Source organism: Neopelma chrysocephalum, unplaced genomic scaffold (assembly GCF_003984885.1).
Source record: "Neopelma chrysocephalum unplaced genomic scaffold, ASM398488v2 Primary Assembly neopelma1_96533, whole genome shotgun sequence".
NCBI classification, from domain to species: Eukaryota; Metazoa; Chordata; class Aves; order Passeriformes; family Pipridae; genus Neopelma; species Neopelma chrysocephalum.
This window is the reverse complement of record NW_020925179.1, coordinates 414,401-442,126: the sequence shown is the minus strand read 5'-3', so window position 1 is coordinate 442,126 and position 27,726 is coordinate 414,401. Positions and strand designations below refer to the sequence as shown.

At 40.4% G+C, this 27,726-nt stretch overlaps 1 protein-coding gene across 2 annotated transcripts in view; it reads left to right on the top strand.

Annotated features, from left to right (window-relative positions):
- The window catches only part of LOC113981412 (poly [ADP-ribose] polymerase 8-like), a 224,038-nt gene extending 196,640 nt beyond the window's left edge, over window positions 1-27,398 (top strand). For both annotated transcript variants that reach the window (XM_027708790.1, XM_027708789.1), the window contains 9 exons: window positions 1,063-1,130; window positions 11,371-11,419; window positions 13,118-13,230; window positions 13,397-13,469; window positions 15,404-15,473; window positions 17,937-18,013; window positions 18,922-18,991; window positions 25,088-25,172; window positions 27,287-27,398. In XM_027708790.1, coding sequence (XP_027564591.1) covers window positions 1,063-1,130; window positions 11,371-11,419; window positions 13,118-13,230; window positions 13,397-13,469; window positions 15,404-15,473; window positions 17,937-18,013; window positions 18,922-18,991; window positions 25,088-25,172; window positions 27,287-27,389 — 708 coding nt within the window. In that variant the 3' untranslated portion in view covers window positions 27,390-27,398. The remainder of the gene's footprint in view (window positions 1-1,062; window positions 1,131-11,370; window positions 11,420-13,117; window positions 13,231-13,396; window positions 13,470-15,403; window positions 15,474-17,936; window positions 18,014-18,921; window positions 18,992-25,087; window positions 25,173-27,286) is intronic.
- Window positions 27,399-27,726: the final 328 nt, after the last annotated feature.

Here is a 27,726-nt window from a genome sequence, read left to right as displayed (position 1 = left end):
TAAATAAGAGATAATAACAGGAAAAAGGGGACATTGTTACAAGATGATCACCAACTTCTGCATTTCTGGAAATATCAAACTGTGTCTTTTATTTCCAAATCAAAAGAAATCGATTTTGTGACAGTGTTCTGAATGATAGATTTATTTCTATTATAACAAAACACTTGGTTAAATACGGTTGGGGACTTGGAATATTCACAGTGGGACAGAATCTGATAGCCGTACTTACGCTTATTGTTACACTTCCTTTTCCCAACCAGCCCAGCTGATTAGAAGTGATTATTGAAACCTCTCCTATGTACCTTGCTTTTCCAACTCTTATATAAATATAACCTCACAAAGTTTTATAAATCTTATTCTATATGTATTCATAAAGTACTTTAGGATTCTGGAATGAAGAATGAGGTGTATAGAGAGCAGTAAAATAAATTGAAAACAGATATTTTTAACATCTTTTAAAAATTAAAAAAAACAAGTCATTTCTGTTTCCTAATATGTCTTTTTAAAAGAAAAATAACTACAATTTTGCTTTTTTTTTAATGTTTAAATAATTCTTGGACTGAAGAGCTTTAAAGGGATGCTTTGCTCTGTGATTGAAATCAAGAAATGTTCTCAAAGAGATAAGTTGATACGGTATTTTACTTTGCCAGTTTATACCATAAAACAGTTAACAAATTGGAATGGATTATCTTGGGGTATTTCAAGAGACTTAATTTTGTGAAGTTCCAGTCCAATTCCTTATTCCAAGAGCCAAACATAAAGAGACATCTTCTGCTGTTCTCCCTAAGATCCCCAATGTATGCTGCAATTTACACATTTTGATGGCAATTATATGCTTATTATTTTACTCCAGGGAAAGTAATTGCTGTATTATTTCTTGTTGTCAAAAGACATTTATAACAGCACAATGCTAAATGTCAGTAAAACTATGATTTAAGCTTAATAATGAGTCCCATGTATTCATTTTAATAGATGAAATCATGGGCGCATGGGCAATGTAACATATAAAATTTAACCTTATGATTTCAACTATAAATAAAGAAGATAATTACTCTCTTCTAGGCACCGTACTTGGAAATAAAGAAGCAGATGGACAAACAAGACCCACTTGCGCATCCTCTTCTACAGTGGTATAAAATTGACTCACATGAAATGATAATTATTAAAGTAACAAGTTGAATGAATAATCATTTCACAAGTTTGGTATAAACTCACCCTAAGAATTAATGTCAGGGTTGACATTGACAACTGCATTTCTTTATGGGCTGTTTCTGGTCCCCATCTGGGCCTTCTGAAAATACTGAAAGAACTCCATTTTATTTGTATGGCCTCAGATCTGATTTGTAGTCAAGGTGATGCCTAAAATGGAAGAAAAAACTCTCCAAACAAGGAGATAGATAAGGTAGAGAGTAGTTCTTTATTGAAAGTTTTCAGGTGCACAGAGTACATAGGCGCACACACACAGAATTCTCACACTTTTATAACTTTAACTAATTATCATATCTAGTGGGTACATCCAAACCGAAAACCATTTTTGCCCCTGGTACCACTCTCAGAACTGACCCATTGGAGCCTTTCCAAGGGTTCTGGGCCCTCTATCTTGTTTTGACTACAATGTATCTTACTATTCCGCTCCAGGTGCATGTCCCAAACAGGATGCCCTTGCTAAAATCAATTTTCTTGAAAAGATTGTTAAACAGAAATTCATTGGAATGTAGCACAAACCATGAGAAAAGATTTTAGTAACTGTCTAAAGTGTCTAAAGTGAAAGAAAATTATACAGCTATATTAAAATATACAAAATGTCTAAAAATTTTTAGGCATCAAAGGTTTGGTCTGCTTCCATTTGATAAAGGCCTGAAGCTGGGTGCTTTGTGGTGGCCATTCATAACACGTGCTCAAGAAGAAAAGTTCTGTTTGGTTATTGTTATAGTCAAAAGAGAGCAAACTCTTTTGAAGTTTGTATAAAAGTTTTATTTAAGGCAAATGAGCAAAACAGTGCTGGGCGGCCGGGGTCTCCTGCCCCACCAATGGTCCGCAAGTTCAATAAGTTTCAGTTTGTCTTTTATAGGTTTATAGCTTCCTGTTTCCCCAGGGTCTCCTCCTGTTTTTTTTCTTTCCTCGTTATCAGTTCAGTCTGCGCAGGCTCTGTTCTTGTTGCTAGGGGGCCCCTTCTTCCCTGTTTCGTTTCTTTCTTATCAGCTCTGTCTGCCGTCTTCTTCTTATCAGTTCTGTCTGCACATACTCTGCTCTTGTTGCTAGGGAAATCTCTTTCTACATATATATCTAAGATCTACAGGTAACATAATAGAATATAGCTCGTCATGATAACATAACATTACAGTTTGCAATTACAGTATTACAAATGTAATTTGATTAGCAAATTATCTCTTTTTGTCTTTATTGACTATGACAATCCCCCCCTTTTCTTATTTATCAGTAATTTGCTTATCAAACCTTATTACGGCTTCTCAAGCTGCAATCAAGGTAGGAAGTTGTTCTGCTTTAGGTGTTTCTTCATTCAGTTCCAGATATTGCTGTCTCATTACCATAAGTTGTACTGTTTCAACTACTTTTAATAAAAGTCACAATTTTATTTAGGATACAAGGACCAAATGTCAAAATAATTAATAGCGTTATTAGAGGGCCTATTAGGGTAGAAACTAAAGTAGTTAACCAAGGTGATTGGTTAAACCATTATTCAAACCAGCTCTGTTGAGTTTCTCTTTCCCTTTTTCTTTGAAGAATTCCTTCACGTAATTTAGCCATAGATTCACGAACTACTCCCGAATGATCTGCATAAAAGTAACATTCCTCCCCTAATGCAACACATAGCCCCCCTTGTTGTAAGAATATTAAATCTAATCCTCTTCTATTTTGTAAAACTACTTCAGAAAGTGAAGTGAGGGACTTCTCTAAATATGATATTGATTTTTCAGTTCTCACTAGGTCTTCATCAACTGCTGCTCTTAGAGATGTTATCCCTTTATTTTGTTCAACAAGGGATGCAATTCCCGTAGCTGCCCCCGCTGCTCCCAGACTAAGGAGCATGGCAATTGTTATGGCAGTAAGTGGTTCCCTTTTTTGTATTCTGTGTTTATTATCATCCCAATGGTCTAAAATTGATTCCCTCGAATGATAAAGGATTCGGGGTATTACCGTTATTTGTACACAAAATTCCTTACTTTCGTTAAATACTTGTAAAGATAAGCAGGGGGTTACGCCCGTCCTTGAGCATATCCACTATCCTTCTCCACCAGGTATAGCCCATTTCTTTGTTTTATCTAGTTTCTTTATGGTATAGCTGCATAAGTCCTTTTTGGTTGGAGGTACATTTCCTATACACACTCCCTGTCCTCTCACCTGCTGGAGAGTGATTCCTATCTTTTTCTCTTCCCAATCCCTGATTGGATATTTTAAATGAGGTGTTCAAAGCTATCCTTTCATAAAATGGGGGTTTGATATCATAACACAACCAACAGGAATTAGTCATGTTAGAGTCTGTGTGGTTAAGTGTATAGTAGGCCGCTTGCATTAATCGTAATAATGGTTCTGTTTTCTCATATACCTTGGTGTAGGTTAAGGTTACACTAGAGTTGTTAAAGTTAACAGTCGGGACAGTTGAGGCTTTGAAAGTCTTTCTTTTCCTACTCTCCTTCTGGTTTAAGTTATCCTCTTTCTTTTTATTATTTTATTGGGTCCTATTGCCAGAGGGCGTTGGGCTATTTCTTGTTTTTTTATTGTTATCAACCCTCCCCTGTCTGTTCCAGGTTCCCAGTATCTGATTCCCCAAGTTTTTTCTACTAACCATCCCAGGTCCTCTGGTTGCATTACCTGGAGGGTTATATAACCACAATTGCTATCCCTCCTAAATCCTCTAGACAAAACAATTTGTGAAGGTTTGCAGCCAGGTGGTCCCCATGTCGTTGTTAGATACTTATCTTGGGAAGTAGGGGTCCAGGCGGAAGCAATTGCGGCGCAATCCCAGTACGCACAATAATATTGATTAGGGTAATTACAATATCCCTTTCCTGGATTAGATGCGGGACAAAGATAATAAGGTTTCAAATTTAAGCAACATGATAAAGGTGCCAGTTGACACAGTGTAGCAGAGAAACTGGGAGGTCCTGCTGTAAGATTACTCGTAATTATTTTTAGATCGCTCCATCTGGTCAGGGTCCAATTGTATGGCTGATGTGGACTTTCCCTGCTTTGGGGAAGTTGCCACAAAAATACTACAATCCATATATAATTTCCCATATCTGTTCTCCACCGTATTATTGCTCTGCCTCCTTCGTCTACTCCTTTGCAGGGAGCAACGAGGTTTTCAATATCTTCTCGGCAGCAGTCAATATTCTTCAGGAGAGTATGGGTTTTTGGTAGACTCTTACAACCTTTCAGTTCTTCCCTCTATTTCTCAAGACTCGTTTGTTCCATATGCTCCTCTAGTATCTCTAAAAGTTGTTTGGTTGTTAAATTTGTTTTCCAGGTGAATTTAATGGCACACTGTTGTAAAGTTTTGTACCAATCCTTTTTATAGACTTCCCAGTTTTCTGGTACCAACCATTCCCATCCGCAGAATAACTTGTCAATTTCCAGAACACTCAGTTGCTCATCAGAAGCAATAAAGAAATCTCGACATTTCATACAATGGGTATTCCGTCTACTTGCTACACAATACCACTCTATATCACATAATATACATTTACAACTGACCCAACCCTGGTGTCCTGAGCCGGGGTGTTTTATACAGGGAATTTTTCGTACAGGTCTTTCTGGCAGAGTAATTTTAGTTTCGAATTCACAACAAAAAGGAAAAGGTTTCCCTTTTTCGGCAATTTGATACAGTCCACTTCCCCTGGTCTGGTAAGGGATTGGTCCGCTCAGCCAATGGCTATACCGAACTCTTATTAAGGTTAGGTCTGAAGGTACTCCAAACCAGGAGTATAGGCTGGATCTTACGTCCCGCTCAAAGCGATTCATTTACCAGTCCTGCTCTTCTGAACGTCATTCGGAGATTTCCGGGTTGAGAGGTTACAGTCCATTCAGGAGTGTTGACTGGTCCTTTAACACGAGATGCGTGAGTCCATCCTCTTTCAGCGGTACGAATGACTGTATCTGTAGTGAGAAGAACGACAAAAGGTCCTTCCCAACAAGGGGTTAATGAGGACTCTTTCCATGTTTTAATTAACACTCTGTCTCCAGGTTGAATTTTGTGTAATGCCATATCCAACGGGGGTCTCTGAGTTACTAATCCTTTCTTCCTCAAATTCTGTCTTCTTTTCATTAACTTAATTATATATTCCCTCAAGAGGGTATCTTCTACCTTTGGATTTTCTATCGGGATTCCAAAATCATATGGCATTCCATACATCATTTCAAATGGTGACACCCCAGTATCCGTACGTGGTTGGGTTCGGATATATAATAAGGCCAATGGCAAACACTTTACCCAATTCATTTTAGTTTCTATCATTAATTTAGTCAATTGTTTCTTTATTTCACCATTCATTTTTTCCACTTTACCAGAACTTTGTGGATGCCAAGGAGTATGATATTCCCACTTGGTTCCAAAAAGCTCTGTTGTTTCTTTGATTATTTTAGAGGTAAAGTGTGGTCCCCTATCTGAATCCACCACTGCCACAGCACCGTACCTTGGAATAATTTCTTCTAATAAAATCCTAATCACAGTTTTAGCGGTACACTGTGCCACAGGAAAAGCTTCTACAAAGTGGGTGAGATGATCCACTAACACCAGTAGGTGGCGGTACCTTCCTACTTTAGGTAGCTCAGTAAAATCTGTCTGTACTTTCTCAAAAGGTCTCTTAGCTAACTCTCGTCCTCCTTGTACCCACTCTCTCAATTGTCTTTTATTTACCCTTTGACAGGTTAAACACCCTTCAAGAGTTCTTTTTGCTATTCCATAAGCTCCCACACAGACGAATTTGTTTTCAAATTGATCCACTAAAGCTTGTGTCCCCCAGTGTGTCTGCTCATGTAATTTTCTCATTATTCTCTGAGCAAGACCTTTTGGGAGTACTTCCTGACCATCTGGTAATACCCACTTATTGTTTTCTTCTTTTGCTCCAGACTGTTGCAGTTTTTCTTTTTCTTGTTCACTAAAGCTTTTCGGAATGTCTATGTCCTCCTGTTCTGAACTAGCCATTACTAATAAAGCCGCCCTTTTTGCTTCTTCATCTGCTAAGTTATTGCCTCCAACAGTAACCTTTAGTCTTTTTTGATGTCCCTTAACATATATAACTGCAATCTGTTTTGGTTTTCTCAGAGTCTTTAGGATTCCTCGAATCAAAGTCTCATGAATGAGTCCCTTACCTTGTGTATTGATCAGTCCTCTTTCTTCCCATATTTTGCTGGAAGTATGAACCACCCCAAACGCATACTTAGAATCTGTGAATATAGTGCCTGCTTTTCTGTCTAATAGCCGTAAAGCTCTCAACAGTGCATATAACTCACAAGCCTGAGCTGACCACGTCTTGTCTAAGGGCCCAGACTCTCTGACTTGAAAAGTCACTCCATCTATTACTGCGTATCCTGACTTCTGGTTTCCATTAACTACCCTAGATGAACCGTCTATGTATAATTTCTCTCCTTCACTCAGTTCTTCTTCCTCTAAATCTTCCCTAATTTTTGTCTGTAAATTTATTACTTGTAGGCAATCATGTACCAGGTCTCCTTTGGGCTCCCCATATAAGAAATGGGCTGGATTTTGTAGATTTGTCACTTCTAGTTCTAATTTAGGTGAATGTAATAAAATGCTTTCATATTTTAACAGCCGGCTATCTGTCAGCCATTTCTCAGCTCTCTGTTGCAATACTCCCCTTATATTGTGAGGGGTAAAAACTCTCAATTCTCCTCCAAAGGTCACTTTTGTAGCTTCTTCAACTAACAAAGGTGTAGCAACTATCGCTTGCAGGCAGGTCGGCCATCCCCTACTGACTGGATCTAATAATTTGAAATAGTATCCGACTGGTTTTCTCTGTCCGACCCAGGTCTGAGTTAAGACTCCATAGGCCGTACCATTTTCAGTATTTACAAATAGATAAAAAGGTTTTCGATTGTCTGGCAAACTTAACACAGGTGCATTTACCAAATCTTCCTTCAATTTTTCTAGTTGTTTTTCATCTTTGTCACTCTACTAACCCGTCTTTTGTCAATTTTTCATATAAGAACTTAACCTTAGTACTGTAATTTTCAATCCATTGTTGGCAGTACCCAAATAATCCCAAAAACTGTCTAATCTGTCTTTTTGTTTTGGGCATAGACAGTGACAAAATTCCATTCACTCGATCAGGGTCTAATCTTTTATGTCCCTTACTCAGCCAGTGTCCTAAATATTTAACTTCTTCTTCTGTAAATTGCAGCTTAGACTTTGATACTTTCAGACCTTTTAAATTCAGAAAATTCAGGAGTCTAATGCTTTCGTCCCTGACAGCTTCTGACTTTTCCCCAGCAATTAACAAATCGTCTACATATTGAATTAGGACGGTGCCCTTGCGGGATTCAAAAGATTCTAATAAATGCTCCAAAGCTTGCCCAAATAAATTAGGGGACTCTGTAAATCCCTGAGGTAGGACAGTCCACCTAAGCTGCTGTTTCCTATGAGAGTCAGGGTCCTCCCATTCAAAGGCAAAATAATCCCTGCTGTCCTCTTTAAGAGGACAAGCCCAAAAAGCATCCTTCAGATCAATCACGCTATACCATTTGTGTTCAGGGGAAAGTTGGTTTAATAAAGTGTATGGGTTTGCCACCACTGGAAACCGGGTAACTGTTCGTTTATTCACCTCTCTTAAGTCCTGTACCAATCGATAGGACCCATCAGATTTCTTTACTGGCAAAATGGGGGTATTATGAGGTGACATACATGGTTCTAACAGTCCCTGCATTAAGAGTCGTTCTATGATGGACTTAAGCCCGACTCTTCCTTTGTGAGGGGTAGGATATTGCTTTACTCTTATTGACTCCCCCAAATTTTGGATGGAAACCACAAACAGCTTTATATCTAACTTTCCCACAGAATCAGGGGTATACCACACCTCAGGATTTATCCTCTTTTCGTCCTCTGTCGTAAGGGAGTATATTTTAGCTTGCATTTCCTGTTCCTTTACTTCTAAATTAATTCCCAGTTCTATTATTAAATCTCTCCCTAATAGATTATATTCAGCCTCAGGAACTAACAAAAATGTTCCTAATGCATATTTATTTTGGGCTTCTATTTCCATGTCTTTGATGAGGGGTACTTTAAAAGGTTCCCCTTTAGCTCCTACTACTAGGACTGTGTCTGAGGAGGTCATACAGCCCTGAGGTAGTTTTTGTACAGTTGATTTTTCTGCCCCCGAGTCCACTAGGAACTCAAATTCTTGTTGCTGAGGACCCAATTTAAGTTTTATCAAGGGCTCAGTTTTCTTTTGGGTCCCCAGCAGGTAGAACCCCTGACCCCTTCAATCTTCCTGATAAATTTGGTCATCCTGCAGCCTTTTTCTGCAATTTCTCTGCACATGTCCTCTCTGTCCACAGTAATAACACTCTACCTCACTTAAGTCTGGTCGACCACGTTCCCTGGGCAGTTCACATCTAACAAATCCACGAGGGATCCTTTGTCTTTGGTTTCTGTCTCTCCTCTGTCCTTCTCGTATAGCTGCCACTAAAACCTTGGTCTGCCTTCTTTGCATCTCCACCTGCTTCTTCTGCATTTCTTCTTGTCTTTTCTGTAATTCCTCCTGTCTCTCCTTCTGTCTTTTCTGTAATTCCTCCTGTCTCTCCTCCTGTCTCTTCTGCATTTCCTCTTCTCTCCTTTGCCTTTCTTCCTCTTTTTCTTCGTCCCTTCGTACATATACCCTCTGACCTTCCCTTAGCAACTTGTCCAAACCTTTAGCCTGCCAGTCATCACTTTTTTCCAACTTTTTCCAAATGTCCTGCCATGCTCCCTGCACAAATCGCATCTTAAACATAGCTCCCCCCATCATATCCTCCTGCGGATCCATGCCAGAATAAAGTTGAAAGCTCTTCCTTAATCTTTCCAGCCACTCCATAGGTGATTCATCTTTTCTCTGGAATTCTTTAAAAACTTTGTCAATATTCTGTCCTCTAGGGACTGCTTCTCTTATACCCTGAACTATAATAGTCCTTAAATCAGTCATGTGAGCTCTATGAGCCGGTTCCTGGTTATTCCAGTCAGGTCTCTGAAGAGGCCACTTGGTGTCAGCAGCCGGACCCTGCTGGTGTCTCTGGTCCCAGTGTCTCATTCCTGCTGCTCTAATCATACCTCGTTCTTCCACTGTAAATAATATTCCCAAAATTGCTTGCATCTCTTCCCATGTGTAAATATTCAGCCCTAGAAACTGGTCAAATCTTTCAGATACTCCCATAGGGTCCTCTAACAATTTCCCCATCTCTTTCTTAAATTCTCTCACATCCCCTGAATTTAAGGGAACAGACACAAACCCTAACCTAGCATCTTGTCCCCCCATTGCAATCTCCCTTAAAGGATATAACTGACCTCTCATCTTCTGTTTTGCCTTAGTCTGGCTCCTTGTCACTCTCCTGCTATCAGCAGGTGAGGGAGGTGAAGAGTTCTCAGATAGAGGGGGTTCTGGTTCTGTTGGGGCAGAGGGCTGAAATGTCGGTGCTGGAATGGGTGCAGGTTGTGGAGGGGGTGAGATATATGGTGGAGGGTATCTTTGGCAATCCTCCAGATCCCAGTTATTCTTCTTCTGCTTTTTTTTCCTTAAAGGAAACAAATAATGCCTAGTATCTGATCTCATCCATAAACTAGCATATTCACTTTCTTCTGCACAAAACGGCTCTTTATTATTCACATACAGATTTAGAGCCTGACATATCCACTCCTCAAATGAACTGTATACTGGCCAATACAAATGGTCCTGTCTTATTTGCTTCCCCCTCCATACCTCCATGCAATAATGCACCATCTTTTCTCTCAATTTTCCTTCTCTAGAGGGATAATCATCCCAATACTTAATGATAACTCCTAAAGGACTATCTGGAGGTATGCTCGGTAACCTTACCACTAACTCATTCTCGGGTTCTCTCCTCTCCTGCACGGTATCCTGCAACTTCTCCTTGTGATCACTTATTCCAACCCCCTCCCTAGGTTTTTCCTCAGTCTTAGGACTGTCCTGACTTGTTTTACAGCCACCCATGGGAGCAGAAGATTTACTTTTTTTCTGCCCTATCTTACGAAGTGCCTTCACACACACACACACACACACAATTCACTCGCTTCCCTCCTTTCGTGACTTGCCCCCTCGTGGAGTACGAGAACTGCACTACTAGGAGGTCCCACTCGTCTCGTCCTACTGGACATCTCAGTCATTTACACTCCGGGATCCCCTCCCAACCGAAAAGGGAGTTCGCAAATACTTACCTCACCCTGGGTAAGCCTTCGTCCAACTCCTCACTGAACGGTCCCCTCCCCGACCGGACGGCACCTGAAACCCTTACTCTCTCCTGGAGTAAGTCTCCATTCGAACTCCTGCCGAACGGACCCCTTCCCGAATGAAGAGGATTTTACTACTCACTTCCTTCCTGAGTGAGCCTTCGTCCGGACTTGCGCACAAAGATTACAGGGTACTGCAGTGATTTATTTGCTTATTTGCCTTTTCTAAATCTTTTCAGTCGGAACTTCAGAGTCTGTGCCACAGGACTCCCCCCAGGACTGCCCAAACGGGATGGGGGCGCCCGCCCCAGGAGGGTCCTGCTGCCCAGGAACTCTGGTCCGAGGCACGGCACCAAGTTGTTATAGTCAAAAGAGAGCAAACTCTTTTGAAGTTTGTATAAAAGTTTTATTTAAGGCAAATGAACAAAACAGCGCTGGGCGGCCAGGGTCTCCTGCCCCACCAATGGTCCGCAAGTTCAATAAGTTTCAGTTTGTCTTTTATAGGTTTATAGCTTCCTGTTTCCCCAGGGTCTCCTGTTTTTTTTCTTTCCTCGTTATCAGTTCAGTCTGCGCAGGCTCTGTTCTTGTTGCTAGGGGGCCCCTTCTTCCCTGTTTCGTTTCTTTCTTATCAGCTCTGTCTGCCGTCTTCTTCTTATCAGTTCTGTCTGCACATACTCTGCTCTTGTTGCTAGGGGGCCCCTTCTTCCCTGTTTCCTTTCTTTCTTATCAGCTCTGTCTGCACAGACTCTGCTCTTGTTGCTAGGGAAATCTCTTTGTACATATATATCTAAGATCTACAGGTAACATAATAGAATATAGTTCGTCATGATAACATAACATTACAGTTTGCAATTACAGTATTACAAATGTAATTTGATAAGCAAATTATCTCTTTTTGTCTTTATTGACTATCACAGTTATCATGTCTAATACATCTAACTTTCTTATTTTAGGGTCATTTCTAGTAATAGATCACATATTGTGAAACTACCGGTGAATAGGGTAAGTGTCTGTGGGTTCTTTATTATTTTCTCATTTCTCATGGCTCATATTAGCATTTTAGGTGGGAGTCTCCTGCCCAAATGCATCTACATTCAAATTAATCACGTGGGCTCCATTAATAGACAGGGAAGAGAAATAGGCAGTTTCAGACCATGACTCATCGAATCATGTGAATATCTAAAATAGATCAAAGGAATAATGCTCAGAAAAAGCCTATTTGAGTAGCTCAAGTGTTTACCTTGTAGTCATCTGAGATTGGGTGAGAAGAATGTTGATATTTGTTTTGTTACCATATAGAATATTGTCATAGGTTTTCTTGTTTTAAAGAAAAAAACCCCTGCTTTGAATTTTTTCCTTTTACCACTGTGAAAGAAAGATGTTGAGCAAGGGAGGGGGAAGGGATGGACAGAACGAAGCCGAATACACACAAAGGACTGGTTGAGTGGCCGCACATTCCAGACTAATTGTTTTGGAAAACTGTGGGGGAGGTGGGTTTTTCCTCTGGAGACAGCACTTTTTTACTTTTACCCGGACTCAGAGAAGGTGTGTGTGTGGAGGGGGAGCCCCGGGGTTCATTTAGTTTTCGGCTGGGTCATCTGGCTGCCTTTGGTCCCGGTTCTCTTCCATTCTCTCGTGCCCTGTCCTGGCCATGGTCTGGACTTGCCTCGGATTTCATCGGAGAAGTGCCATCTCGGCCGGACGCTTCCCTAGAGCCCTCTCTCCTCAGTTTTCCTCTGCCCGTCTTGCTTAGTCCGTGCTGCAGTCTCTGGGGGTGGTGCCTCCCGAGTTTGCAGTGGGGCCTTAGGAGCCGACAGGTGCCCAGAAGCCTTTTGTACAGACGGCTTCACTCTTTGCTCCCATGGAAGGCAGACCGACCTGCGTGGCCGTCCCCTCTCTGCACTCAGCACTCCGCATCTGAGCTCCCGGCAGTTAGTGCCATAGTCCTGCCGGCCATCGGAGAGCAACTGCAGCCTCCGCTCCTCCAGAGATCCAACAGCCCCCCCTTGCTGGTCATGGTTAGAATCGCACCAAAAGACAAATAGTACTTAATTGTTTTTGGTGGGAATTTGGGTGCAGGATTGTTGTTTGTTTTTTTCTTTTGTTGTGTTACCTATGCACATATATTCTTTAATAAAGGGCTGTTATTTTTTTCTTTCTCCACATTTCCTTGACTGGAGCCTCTTAATTTCAGATTTACAATTGCTTAGAGGGAGGAGCTTGGTTTTCCTCATAACCGGTCCTCCTTAGCAAACGCTTCTGTCTTGTTAAACTGAGACAAATATTAAATACAAAATTGTACACAGACATGATGTACAAGGAGATCCACATATGAATACACTGTAAGAAAGAATATAGCTCTAGAATTTTAGAGGGATGGTGCTGAGATTAATTTCTGAGTATGTGTGCCTTTGATCCTCTGATTAAGGGCATAGTAATATGCAGCCTTTCAAATCTGAACCTTACTTCTGAATTGTTTCAGAAATGTTCATATGTTTCATAAACTGAAGGACATTTTTACTGTTTGATTTCTGGTAAAACTATGGTAATGAGACCAATTTCAACTTAGTTCATGTAGTTATTTATATGCAGTCATATATCGTGTGAAACAGCATGGTATTTTAAGGACTACCATTATGGAAATACAATCCATTTGTGTTAATCAACTTCTTTTCACTTGTACACTCTTATATTTTACAGCAACTGAAGTTTATGCACACTCCCCACCAGTTCCTACTTCTGAGCAGTCCACCAGCCAAAGAATCCAATTTCCGAGCTGCTAAAAATCTTTATGGAAGTACCTTTGCATTTCAGTGAGTACATATATTCATATTAATCAAAGGTTACCAAAATGCTATGCTATTTTTGTGTTCTTGCCATTTGAGGTTTACAGCTGAGAATTTATTGTTTTATAGAATTCCTGATTTAATTTTGCATTTTACACTGTGGATTTTAACACATTCTCTTTCACTTTTTTAGTGGTTCACACATTGAAAATTGGCATTCCATCCTCAGGAATGGCTTAGTTGTTGCTTCCAATACGAGGTTGCAGGTAAATAGTACACTAAATAGACTTTAGCTAATCTGTGCACATTTGATTGCATATTAAGCTTAGGTGAGTTTTCAAGGGATGTGATTCTGGTAGTCATATAGGTGGAAAAAAGGGCTGATTTCAAATATGCTCATGTTTCTTGGAATAGGTACTTTTCTGAAGCAATTAAAATGAAATAATGTATTTGCTAAAATGGCTGAAAAATCCCATAAGTGGCATCAGTGTTTCAATTTTACATTGCACAGCAGCACCTCCAGGAGGCTTAGCTCAGTACTGCTTAAAAGCAGTCTCAGGAATTAAAATTTAGACCTACATAAACTATGTCTATGTTATAGCAACTATGAGCATACTAGGTTTACAGAAGCTGGATTTACAGCATCTTCTCTAGTTTCCTTGGGAAGGGAATATGGATTTACTAGCCAGGAGGGAGCTATTGCAAAGTTTAGTTTGGTTTTTCAGACTGAATCATCTGGACATCACTATTGCAGAGCAAAGTAGGCAGTATCAGAGAGACTGAGGAGCTGTAATTCAATGTATTTTAGCATCAAGGTTTTGACAGCTCTTTCCCTGGAGCTGGGTCCGTGATACCTTGGAGGAGGATCTCAGGGTGCTGACTAAGAATCACTAAAGAAAGGGAATGGAAATCTCTGCTGTTCCTCTTACTGGTTTGGGTGATTTTATTAGCAACTTTGTAGGATACTTTCCCAAGAAAGCAGGTTTTACACACTAAAATTCACTAAAAACCCTTTGTTCCTGCTTATTTTTTTGTTCAGGGTTGAGATACTAGGAAGAGGAGAAAGCAGTAAAGTTATTTTTCATGCAAGTCATAGTTTTTAAATCTCTCACACAACTAGGGCATATCCTGAGCCCATTTCATTTTGCTTACCCCAGTACCAACCAGTCAGGAAAAAATATCTACTTACCAGGGATCCTATACAACATTGTAGGATCTGGAGAAGTGAGAGCATGATTGCACATTCCTATGGGAGCTCTGGTACATAGCAGAGATGACGTAATGTCATTGGGTCAGAGGAAAGAAATAAGGGTGAGCATGACTGAAACTCAGTGGTCATAATAACTACCTGGGTAGGAGATACTCTGTGTTCTCATTTGTGCTCCAACAGCTACTTTGTATGTTTTCCTTAAATACTTTTCCACATAAAGCAATCAGTCCCTGGAGGAGAAGTGAAGCCCACACTTTCCCCTTTCGAGACAAGAAAATGACCACGGTGCTAAAAAAAAAGTGCTCAGTTTTTCTGCTTAGCCCAAGCTCCATGACGTGGAGCAGTGATGTTGCCAAAGAAGAGTCTTCCCTTTACTCTCTTCTTTTCAGAGAGCTGATAGCGTTGTGGCTAAAGTGCAGGCCTAAAATGATGGGATATGCAAGTCTGAATTGGCTCAGGCAAAAGCTTGATTCCTCCAGTACTCAGGCTGAACTAGTGACTGAATTTTTCTATAGCATATGACTGTTATCACCATCTCTTAATTTCTTACCTTAAAGAAAAGAAAAGCAGCTGTTGCTGATGATGATTCACAAAGTCTGGCTTAGGCTGTGGTTCCTGCATAGGTTTTGATGTGAGACACATGCTGAACTTGCTCAGCCTTGTTAAGGGTAAGGTGTATTTGGCCATCTACAGAAGCACCCTCTGTGGCATCCTCTATGGTAACGTTAGATTTAGAAACAGAAAATGCAACAATTTTATATATAAATATGATGTAAAATTATCTTTGGGCATTTGGACATGGTTTCCAGAATATACAGTATCTTAGTTGTATATTCACAGCATGATTTTTTTTAAAGACTTCTTTGAACACCATTTATTATGACAATAAATTAGTGAAGTGGGGCAGATGCTTAGCTACATTAAGATCTGTGCCTATCATTATTATTTTGTCCAGATAATTGATATTAAACAGTCACTGCTTTTTTTCAGCTCCATGGTGCAATGTTTGGAAGTGGAATCTACCTTAGTCCATTGTCAAGCATATCATTTGGTTACTCAGGTGATATTTATAAATCATTCTAAAGCTTGAGAAATATAGGGGGGTATCTTATTCTGCTGCTTTTCTTACCAGCTTCACTGGTTACAACACTGTAGTAAATTTTATCTTTGTAGGCCAAGATTTAATTTATTTAAAAAAAGAGGAAATCTAAGTTCCCTTGTTAAATACTTGTCCTCGTTTTTCAAGGTACTGAGTATCTTGGCACTGTGCTTGAAGTCAATAGTAGCTAATACTGAATGCTGCGTGCAATGGAGCAAGTCTTGATTATGCAGTGGAAATCCAACTTTGTGTTTTGGGTTTTTTTGTCAGTATTTGCCTAAGTCAATATAACACTGTATATGGATTTATGGGCTTTTAGGATCTGATCTGACAAAAAAAATATTCATCAATAGACATGTTCAGCTGTTTATGTTTAAGAATATTCTTAAGTATCGCCATGTTAGGGTTACATAGAAAGTACAGGACAGTGTGTTTATTTTAGTATGAGAAGGGGAGGGAATATAATTTGTCCCATTAATAAATCAAAAAGTGAGTGATGCAGAGTTTTCCATGTAAGAATAAAATCATAAATAGAAGCACAATACATGATACATCAATGTGTATTTTAAGAAACTTTCATAAAGATTCTAAATTACAGTGACTTTTCCCTTTAGTTATGCTGTATTTATCATTTCATATGATCCTAGAATGCTTTGGGTTGGATGGGACCTTGTTGGAAACTAAATATATGCAGGTAACACCAAGATGGCCATGAATCACAGCTGAAATGTGAAGAGTAGATTTATTCCATTATTCTCAGGGACACAAATACACTGCTAAGCTTAGCCCAAACTTAGCTGGGGCAAAAAATCCAAACAGGCCTGTGCCCTGTCTTACATATCAAAGGGCCTAACCCAGAGCAATCCTTCACCAGGCTGTGTTTTTACAATCTCTGAACTCTCTTATCTCCCTTCCCCCAGGCCTGTGGGAAAGAATGCTTTTAAGTCTTTAACAATATCCTGTTATCTTCTTTGAGAGAATTCCATTTCTTTCAGCAGACAGAAAACAACCCAAAGCAAACACAAATACCTGAAATTTCCCACACAGAGTATTTTAGCATCTCCCAGATGCAAAGTTGGTCTCTGAGCAAAAACAGTTCTAAAACCAACTTATATTTCTTTCTCCTCAACAATCTTCTGTTTTCAACCTCTTCCTCCCCACATTCCACCCCCTTGCTCAAGAGACCACCAAGTTGGGCCAGAAATGTAGGATAGGGTAACTTATAAAGGCACTTAATGGAGCATACAGGAATAAAGGAATAAACATATAATGCTTCAAGGTAAATGTCCCAGTCCTGTCAAGGAGCATGTTTGCATGCATGTAGATAAAGTTTATTCTGTGAGTTTTAGTTATGCTTTCTGATTTGATTTTCAGTATTTTTAGGTAATGCCATGGTTTTAAGAGCTCAGCATTTTTACTAATATGTATTGAATTTCAGTATCAGTAATTTCTAAATGCCCTTTTAGCTTTTCAGAGATTACACAAGTAGGGGAATTCTTTAGGACTCACTATAAGTACAGGTTGCAGTATCATTATCTAACAAAATGCCTTTCTTTTTGGACAACATTGTTTTGTCAGCTTCAATATGTTTTTTTCTCTCTACTTTTCTGGGTCCCTTCTATCCAGTCGCCTCCAGAAAATATATAATATTTTATGCCAATGAAAAACATGGAGGAGTCCTACACTGCCTGTTATTTCAAAGACTTAAATTTCTCCATCATTCAGTCTGTGTTTGCAAACTGCCAAGAAATATGGAATACTGGAAAAGCAAGGAAGCCTTAAGTAGCATACAATACAGGAATTTTATATAAACCAACATGAGGAATATAAGAGAGATGTAAGGCACAAATGTAGGTGTTTAGATTTCTGAGCTGGAAATTGGATCAAAGGTGGCTGACAAATAATTTAATACTTTTTCATGTAGATAAATTAAACCAAGCTAAACTTTAAAACTATATATGCCTTAACTACTCCTAAAAATTATTTAGACTTTTAATGACTCTAAATAAAGTGTTAAAGATTAATATCTAAAGTTGTTTCTCTCATGATTTTACTGTTCCACCCACTGTAAATCAGACTGTGTTATTTCAACCTGATTAGGGTCAGTTAGACTCAAGACATGCTTACATGCAACTTTCTTAAGCAACCACCTAAGAGCATTTCTGAGCTCGTGTTTATCTGCTTTTGCACCTGCTTAATGCTAATTTGATTTTCATAAGGTATAAGGTCTTTGCAACACATTCAGATGTTTTGATAATTTGCAGGATTAAATCAAAATATTCTATGACAAAGTTAACTAACTTTTTGACTGCCATGAAAAGGGCTGTGATTCCCACTGTGCTACCTGTTCCATTCGTCATATTTAACTTTGCTTATGAAGGTGTTTATATGCCAGGGTATCTTACACGAATTTAATATTCTTAGGGATGAACAAGAAGCAGCAGAAGGTGTCAGCTAAAGATGAACCAGCTTCAGGCAGTAAAGGCAGTAATACATCACAGGTACAGTACATCAACCATGTCTGGAAAATTTATAGTTTTATGTTTGGGAACTTGATAGCTGAAAAGGAGGCAATGTTCCCTTTGTGAAAGCTAACAGTTTTATTTTATTGAATAAAATCAACAACTTCAGAGACTGCGACCATCAAATACAGCCCAACTGCTTTTAGTAACAATTTACAGAGTATACTGCAGGTCCCTGTGCCCTTCTTATCATAGAATCATAGAATATCCTGAGTTGGAAGGTACCCACAGCAAAGTAACAGTATTTGGGAAAAAAAAGAAAACAAAATACAGATTGCATTATTACCCTTAGCAAACCCTTGCTTTCTGAGTTCTAGACTTTCACAAGAATGATGCAAAATTGAGAGTGGTTATTAGTGAAAAATGAGTAGCATTTCATTTATAGCAAGTCAGGTTTTCTTTTTCATAGTTTTAACATTAAACCAGTAGGATTCTGCTTTATCTAAAGCAAACTCATAGCAGTTATGTGTAGGGCTACATTTTGAAAAAGAAATCTTGCATCAGTCTCAATAGTTAACATATAAAAACTACAGAATAATTTGACTTTGGAGACAGATTGGTGTGTAACAGCAGAAGCCCACAGAAATGAGAAGGACAGTAAAATATCAGGGTAGTGGCCAAAGAATCCATGATCCAATTCACCTTGAAATTATTATTTTTCTGCTATCAATTTGTTTGTCAGTAAAACTGATATTTTTATTATTATTCATTCTGTAACAATTAGGAACTTTTCTTTCTGGATAAAGGAACTCAAATCCCTCCCATGATATGCCAAAAAAAAAATCTTATAAATGTTTTTAGAAATTCTATTACATTTAGAAATACAATAGAAATGTTTTATAGATTGCCTCGATCTAATTAAGTTTTCTCATGTTTTTACATCTCAGTTACAGAAGAAAGGACAACAGTCACAATTTTTGCAAAGCCGTAACTTAAAATGCATAGCCTTATGTGAAGGTAAGCTGAAAGCCCTTGAAAAACTTTTTTAGTCATGGACACAGTGTTTCTGTATTCAAATTGGTGAGACCTTTAGTTCCAGTATTGTTTTTAGGTAAAAGAATACTGATAAGTGTACAAGTACTTGCTTAATAGCTGACCATTATATTTCAGTTCAGAATATTTCCCTCTTCAAACAAAACCTGTAACACATGCTGAATTTTCATGAAATAATCATATGCACATAGCAACTGATCATCTGGTCTGTCTTTCTAATGTGATCATATTCCTAAGCCATCAATATAACCTAAGTCATAGTCTTTATTTGAAAGAGTGACTTCTTGCAAGCTCTTGACAAGCAATTAAACACCTACAAGTCAGAAACAGCTTTCCTATTGAATTTCCAAATATTTTTTCACTTCTCAGGCAATTATATTTTTCGTCTGGTAAGCAACTTGTTTTCTCTGACTCCAGAAATTTTGTGAAGTTAAAATCCAGTGCATATGGGCATGGTCATTCTTGAAAGACTTGTCTATCCTTTTAATAATTAATGAAACCTCAGCAGGTTTTGAGAACAACAAATTATGAGATTTGAATAATAATTGTGCCAGTAATTGGTAATTAATCTCATTGGCCAAACAAAAAGAAATTATATCAAACTCAGTTTGCCCTCCATTTTGAGCATTTGTTTATTTTTAAAAGTAAACATTCAGACAGATAGTGGAAAAGAATTATTTGAAAATGGAAACTTTAAGCTATATATGCTTAAAGTGAAATATTTAATATGATTAAGGGGATGTCAGTCAACATGAAAATGCAATTTGATCTGGACAGAAAAATGCATAAGTTTAGTTCTAAAACTTTCAGAAGATATGAAATGAATCTAGGGTTTACTAGAATTTACTTGGTCTTCAATGCCTGAAGTTTCTAAATATAAATCACATCTTTCCCAAGGTCTTTTTCATCTATGTCATTCTTTCCTCATATTTATTACTGGATTATGGATCCTATAGGGATGAATTTTAAATATTTGGTAAAATATATTTTATGTAATTAATATTTATTTCATTTTTCTGTGAAAATCAGTGTTTAGAGGAGGTGGTTAATATATATTTTAAAATCAATTACAATAGAAAAATGTTTGTTAAAAATTACAATTCATAGAAGATATGGGATAAGAGTCCAACTCTTAAGTGAATGACCCATATGGGGATCAAACTCACAACCTTTGTGTTATTAGCACTCATGACTAGGCTTCACGAATGAAGATTTGGGAAGGGCTCTACCCACATTGGCTACAAGCGCGCTGGTGGCTAAACAGGCCAATGGAGATAGACAAGATCAGTTGCAAAAGGCACAACAGAAAGAGTCCTTGGATGGTATCAGCAGGATACGATTCTTTCTGCGTTGTCTTTTCAATGGTGATCCCGCGTGCGTTCTCAAAAGAAGCAGCAGCGTTATAGATAGTGTGTCTCCAGGCCTCCCGATTGGAGGCCAGAGTAGACCAGCAAAGGAGATCAATGTGGCCAAGGCTGAGATGTTGCTTCAGGGAGTCCTTGTATCTCCTCTTTGGGACTCCTCTCTTGCGGCAGCCGGTGGCAAGTTCACCATAGAGCATGATCTTAGGGAGGCAGTGGTCCTTCATCCTGGAGACATGCCCTGCCCAACGCAGCTGTGTTCTCAGCAACATGACCTCAATACTTGTGACTGCTGCCTGTTCTAGAACAGATGTATTAGTCACATAATCTGACCAGTGGATGTTTAGGATTGTACGGAGACAGCGTTGATGGAAGCGTTCTAGGAGACGCAGGTGGTGGCGGTAAATGACCCATATAAGAGAGTAGACAGTACAATGGCTCTGTAAACACTGATCTTTGCACTTTTCTTCATATATTTATTTCACCAAACTCTTTTATGGAGTCTTCTGAAATCTCTATATGCCTTTGCTAACCTGTTGTCTATCTCTCCATCAATCTCACCATCCGAGGAGATGAGGCTACCTAGGTAATTAAACTGCTGAACTGATTTGAGCTCTGATTGGCCAATGGTGATGTGGGGATGATGGAAGACTTTCCGAAGTGCAGGTTGATAAAAAACTTCTGTCTTCTTCAAGCTGATTTCCAGCCCAAAGAGCTCAGCAGCCTCAGCAAAGCAGGATGTTAAACGCTGCAGAGCTACTTCTGTGTGGGCGACAAGGGCGGCGTCATCAGCATAAAGCAACTCCCAGACAAGATGATTTAAGGTCTTGGTGTGGGCCTTCAGTCGCCTTAGGTTGAATAGGCTTCCATCAGTACGATATCGAATGTAGATACCATCCTGATCATCGAGGTCTGCCATGGCCCTTTGGAGCATCATACTGAAGAAGATTGTGAATAGGGTTGGTGCGAGAACAAAGCCTTGTTTCACACCATTGGATATTAGAAAGGTCTCAGAAAGTGCATCGCCATATCTGACTTGGCCGTGCCGATCCTCATGAAGTGAGATGATCATTTTAAGGAACTTGGGGGGGGCAACCTAAAAGTTCCAAAATCTGCCACAGACCTTTTCTGCTCACAGTATCGAAAGCCTTGGTGAGATCGACAAAGGTTCCATAGAGACCTTTGTTCTGTTCCGTACACTTCTCTTGCAGTTGTCTGAGAACAAATATCATGTCTGTGGTACTCCTGTTGGCTCTGAAACCACATTGGCTTTCAGGTAGAATTCCTTCTGCTATAGTGGGTATTAGTCTGTTCAAAAGTATTCTTGCCAGGATCTTGCCAGCAATGGAGAGCAGAGTAATACCACGGTATTTTGAGCAGTCTGATTTATCTCCCTTCTTCTTATACAAAGTGATGATGACTGCATCACAAAGGTCTGATGGTAGTTCACCTAGTTCCCAACAGCGCACCACAAACTCGTGGAATTTAGCATGGAGTGCTTGGCCCCCATGTTTCCAGACTTCGGGTGGAATTCCATCAACCCCAGCTACCTTGCCAATTTTCACCTGCTGTATGACCTTAAGAGTTTCTCCCATAGTTGGGGCAGTATCCAATTCATTCTTCACCAGTTGTTGTGTAATGTACTGAATTGCTGAGTCTTGGACTACATGGTTGGTGCTGAAGAGTCTGAAAGTGTTCAGACCATCAATTCAGAATGGAGGTTTTATCTGTGAAAAGCATTTGACCATCAGCGCTGAGTAGAGGGCTTTGGACTTGGTATGTAGGCCCGTATGCTGTTTTCAGGGCCTCATAGAATCCTTTGTGATCACCCCTATCTGCGCATAGTTGAGTTTTTTCAGCTAGATTGATCCACCACTTGTTCTGGATGTCACGGAGTTTCTGTTGGAGCTTGCTGCATGCAATATGAAAGGCTATTTTTCTTGCGTGACAGGATGGCCGTGCAAGGTGTGCTTGGTGGGCGGTTCTCTTCTTCCTCAACAATTCCTGGATTTCTTGATTGTTTTCATCAAACCAGTCCTTGTTCTTCTTGAAGGAGAACCCTAAAGATTCTTCAGAGGACTGCAGGATGCTGTTTTTAATATGTTGCCAAAGTGATTCAGGAGAGGGATCTATGGAATGATCCTTGAGCCTAGTTTGAAGGTTTGCCTGAAAGCTGTCTCTCACTGTGGCTGATTGGAGATTGTTAACTTGGAGTCTCCTCCTTGGAATACTGCCCCTTTTAGGTTTGAACTTAAGGTTGAAGTTAAGTTTACAGTGCACAAGTCGATGGTCTGTTTGGCATTCTGCACTAGGCATCACGTGGGTATGGTGAACATCGCGAACATCTCTCTGTCGCACCAAGACGTAATCGATGAGGTGCCAATGCTTAGATCTAGGATGCATCCAGATTGTCTTCAGACTATTTTTCTGCTGAAAGATAGTATTGGTGATGGTGAGCTGTTGCTCCACACAGAATTCTAGCAGAAGGCAACCATTATCGTTGCAGTTTCCAACACCATGATTGCCTAACACTCCTTTCCAGGCTTCAAAGTTCTTTCCTACTCTGGCGTTGAAATCTTATCATCTGCAGGAACCTTTTGGGTAAGGTGCCGCAGGTCGGTGTAAAATTTATCTTTTTCACCTGGGTCAGCTTGGAGAGTTGGGGCATATATACTAAAGAGGACAACGTGTTGCTTGTTTTGTAGTGGAAGGCATAGGGAGATAATGCGATCAGAATGACCTGTCGGCAGATTTTCGAGTTTAGGAACAATAGAGTTTTTAATCATGAAACCAACTCCTGAAAGGTGCCTTTCAGTTCTGGGTTTACCTGACCAAAAGAGTTTGTAACTGGCACCATGTTCTCTAAGGCTGCCTTCCTCCTGGAGACAAACTTTACTGAGAGCAGCTATGTCGATGTTGAGATATGACAGTTTGTGGGCAATTAGGGCATAGCGATGCTCAGGACATCCACTATCCTCAGTATCAAGCATGGTTCTGATGTTCCAGCATGCGAGTGTCAGTTTGGGTACACCTTTGAAGGCAGGTGTTTGCCTTTGTCTTTTAATCTTTGTTTGACCGCAATAAGAAGATGCCCGTTGGTCGTGGTTAACCAACTAGGTGAAGGGTGGAGATGAGCTTTGGTTAGGCCACCTTTTCTAGGCCCCTTCCCATGTGGAGCAAGCAGTGCTCTCCTTGAAAAGGCTGCTTTGTCATTCAGGGTGCTGCCCAAAGAGACTGTCATCTCCGGTCAGTCTCAGGCGACCAAAGTCCTGAACCGCCTGCATGCAGGGTTGGGTCTGCAGCTTCCAGTGCACCTTTCACCTGCCGTTTCGACCCTCACCCATCGCTACAGGGCTTTACAAATGTGGATGTCACCCTTCAGGCCTGCGCAATGAATTTTTTAGGTGAGACGCAGCATGCGCAGAACTGGACCCGCCCTTTAATCCTAAGGTTCATCTGCCAGGGCCGAGTGAGCTTGGACGGTGGCAGCGAGGTCCTCAGGACGTAGGTTTAATTAGAGTGTCCTTCTCTTAGATGGATGGCCTTACAGGGCTAAGCGAGCTCCATCTCCTAGGATGACTGCCAGAAGGCTAGTGAGCTCATCATGCCCATGGACATATTTTACTACAGGACTTCTCTCGCACTGCCCACCCGTGACCCTCCAAGTAGGACTGCCCTGTCCACCCTCCCGCCCATCCGGGGACCCCACGGCCCACCGTGCCCCCTCCCACTCCCCCAAATTGGACTGGCAAACCTCTGTGCACTCCAAAGTTCCTCCTCTCCTCTCATCTGGGGTTGCAGCCCCCTCAGCGTGGTGGGGCCAGCTGAGGGAAAGCCCCCTCGGCGTGGCAGGGCTGGCTGGGAGGGAAAGCCCCCTCAGCGTGACCGGGGCTGGCTGGGAGGGAAAGCCCCCTCGACATGGCTGGGACCAGCTGGGAGGGAAAGCCCCCTTGATGTGGCTGGGGCTGGCCAGGAGGGAAAGCCCCCTCGGCGTGACCAGTGTCGGCCGGGAGGGAAAGCCCCCTCAGTGTGGCCGGGGCTGGCCGGGCTATTAGCACTATGCTCTAACCAACTGAGCTAATCTCAGTTCTATATAGACTGATAGTAAAGATTCTTCCTAGCAATAAAAAGGTTTCTTTCATTTGCTCATAAATAACCTATCAACAAATACATTGCTGTCTTCTAAATGTTGGGCAAGTTTGGGCAAGCTTTGTGAACCCCTTGAGTCATAATTGCTATGCTAAGTTTTAAAAAATATTTTGTATTGTTGCAAATCCCAAATTTGTGGCATCTCAGTTTCAGACTTTATCTTTCACATCTTATTTTTGGCTCAGCCATCATCAAACACAAATATCTCTGTTCCAAAGGCTGATTAGTTGACTCAGATGCTCTTTAACAGCCCTGTGGTCATTTAAAATCAGTTTTTAATAAATATACTTTTTCTTTTTGCATTCCAATTAAGAACTGGCTGCCATACATCTGTTTTCTGGAAAATATAACATATTTTGGAAACAAGAATCAAGTTCATTTCCTCGTTTGTACTAGCAGCCAACTCAGATTCTACATGATGACACAGACATGCACTGGAAAACTACACATTCCCAGAAGGCTATTTAAAGTGTTTAAAAAAGAAAATATTTTAAAGCAATATTTTCCAGTCATGTTTTCATCACTATGAAATTTATTCTTTCCCTAATAGTGATAACTTCTTCCAATCTGCACAAACATGGAGAGATATGGGTAGTTCCGAATACGGATCACGTGTGTACAAGATTTTTCTTTGTGTGAGTACAAAGCTTCTTTTAACATTCAACATATGTCCATTCTAGGCCCTTTTACCCCATGTTCCCTCCAATAGCTGTAAATGAAGTAGATAAAAGATGTTTCTTCCTAATTCTTTAAATTATCACTTCATTTTTTATTTATCTTTATACTTAGTTTTGTTAGGAAATGTATGTATAAGTTAGTGGCAAAGGTTTAGTAGATCATAGAATCACAGAATGGGTCAGGTTGGAAGGCACCTCAGTGGGTCATCTGGTCCATCCTCCCTGCTCAAGTAGGGTCATCCCAGAGCACATGGCACAGGATTGCATCCAGATGGTTCTTGAATATCTGCAGTGAGGGAGACTCCACACCCTCTCTGGGCAATCTGTTCCAGCGTGTGGTCACTCGCATAGTAAAGAAGTTCTTCCTCACGTTCAGGTGGAACTTCCTGTGCATCAATTTCTGCCCATTACCTCTTGTCCTATTGGTTGGCACAACCGAGAAGAACCTGACTCCATCCTCTTGACACCCACCCTTTAGATATTTATACATATTAATGAGGTCCCTTCTCAGTTGCCTCTTCTCAAGGCTGAACAGGCCCAACTCTCTCAGCCTTTCCTTGTAAGAGAGATTCTCCAGACCCCTGACCAACTTAGTAGCCCTCCACTGGACCTGCTCCAGGAACTCCATGTCTCTCTTGTACTGTGGAGCTCAGAACTGCACACAGTACTCCAAATGTGGCCTCACCAGGACTGAGTAGAGGGGCAGGATCACCTCCCTCAACCTCCTGGCAATGCTCTTTCTAATGCATCCCAGGATTATGTTGACCTTCTTAGCCACAAGGGCACTCTGCTGGCTCAGGGACAACTTGTTGTCCACCAGGATCTGCAGCACTCCTTTCCAGAAGGTCAACCCCCAACCTCTACTGGTGCCAGGGGTTATTCTTCCCCAGGTGCAGGACCCTGCACTTGCCTTTGTTGAACTTCAGATGGTTCTTCACTGTCCATCTCTCCAACCTGTTGAGGTCCCTCTGAAGGGCCGCACAACACTCCCGGGTATTGGTCACTCCTCCCAGTTTTGTATCATCAGCAAACTTGCTGAGGGGGCACTCTGGCCCCTCATCCAAGTTATTGATGAGCAAGTTAAATAACACTGGGAATGGTATAGAACCCTGGGGGACACCACTAGTAACAGACCTCCAACTAGACTCTACCACTGATCATGACCCTCTGGGATCTGCCACTCAACCAGTTCTCAATCCATCCCACTGTCCACTCATCCAACCCATACTTCTTGAGTTTGCCTATGAGGATTTTATGAGAGATGTTTAGTTATAGAATAAATTAATGGAGAGTTATTGATTTTTCCCACTCTATAGCATTACCTCATGTTATATGAAATCTATTGTTGTATTGTAAAATATCTCTTCTATTTGGATGTATGTTTTAAAGCTGAAGAATACATTAAAGTCTTCCTGTCTATGATGTGAGCATTTTCCCCTCTCACCTATGACTTTTAATTATATATTGAAGAGATTTCAGCCCTGCAAAGAGAGTCATGCAGAGCAGTGGAGGAGCATGCTGACTTCAGATTGACCAACACTGGGGTTTTCAGTGATCAGGATTGCTTTATCCATGCAAATCCTTAATGCAGGCAAGTTCTCATAAGGAGAAAAACCCTTGAGGTTTTCATGGTGTCACCACTAAGTGGAGGCCCACTTGTGACAGGAGTTTGGGTACTGCAGGCATTGCGGAATGTTGTGCATACTTTGGCACCAGCCTCCCGTAGGGCAATCTGGGAGCATCTGCAGAAACAGCCCTTTCCTTTATACTTCCAGCAAGAGGGAAGCTGTTAATGTGCCTTGGTGGGCCAGGTGCCAGCAGAAGTTACCTTTGGGTCCTAATGTGTTATTCAACCTCAGGGTTTTGATGACAGGGGCAGTCCTACCATCCTTCACTCTCTATAGAGTTTAGGATCTGCATATAACAGTGAAGTGCAGCAGAGCATTTTAATAGGAAACATGTCAACATATGGAATAAACACTTTTGATTATTGAATGAAACAGAGTTTTGACTGTTTTTAGGTAGATTAATAAAACAATAATTTGATTTTATTTTCTGTACTCTTATTTTAGTTATGAAGATGGTCAAGTGGGTGATACAAATATAAATACACAGGAACCAAGCATTCATAAAGAGATTCTTCGAGTCATTGGCAATCAAACTGCTACTGGTTAAAAGGACCACTCGTATTTCTTGTGATTTGGAAACCTTCCTCGGTCTCAAAGCTGGATTTTGAACTGAAGAAGATACAAGAAATTAATTTATTATTGTCATTATTCTAAGCAAATTAACCCTTTGAATACTTACTGTTTTCTTACTTAACATCTCTTATAAAAATACCTGAGATGGTATGAATTAACAAGTGTAGGGATGCAAAGTCTATTAATATACTGCAACTAATAGTAATTAAAGAGGTATTTGGGTTGCTCACAATAAACAGACTTTAAAAAGGAGTTTTGTGCTGATATTTTTATATTACATTTCAATTGGAGGTTTTAGCACTGCATACTGA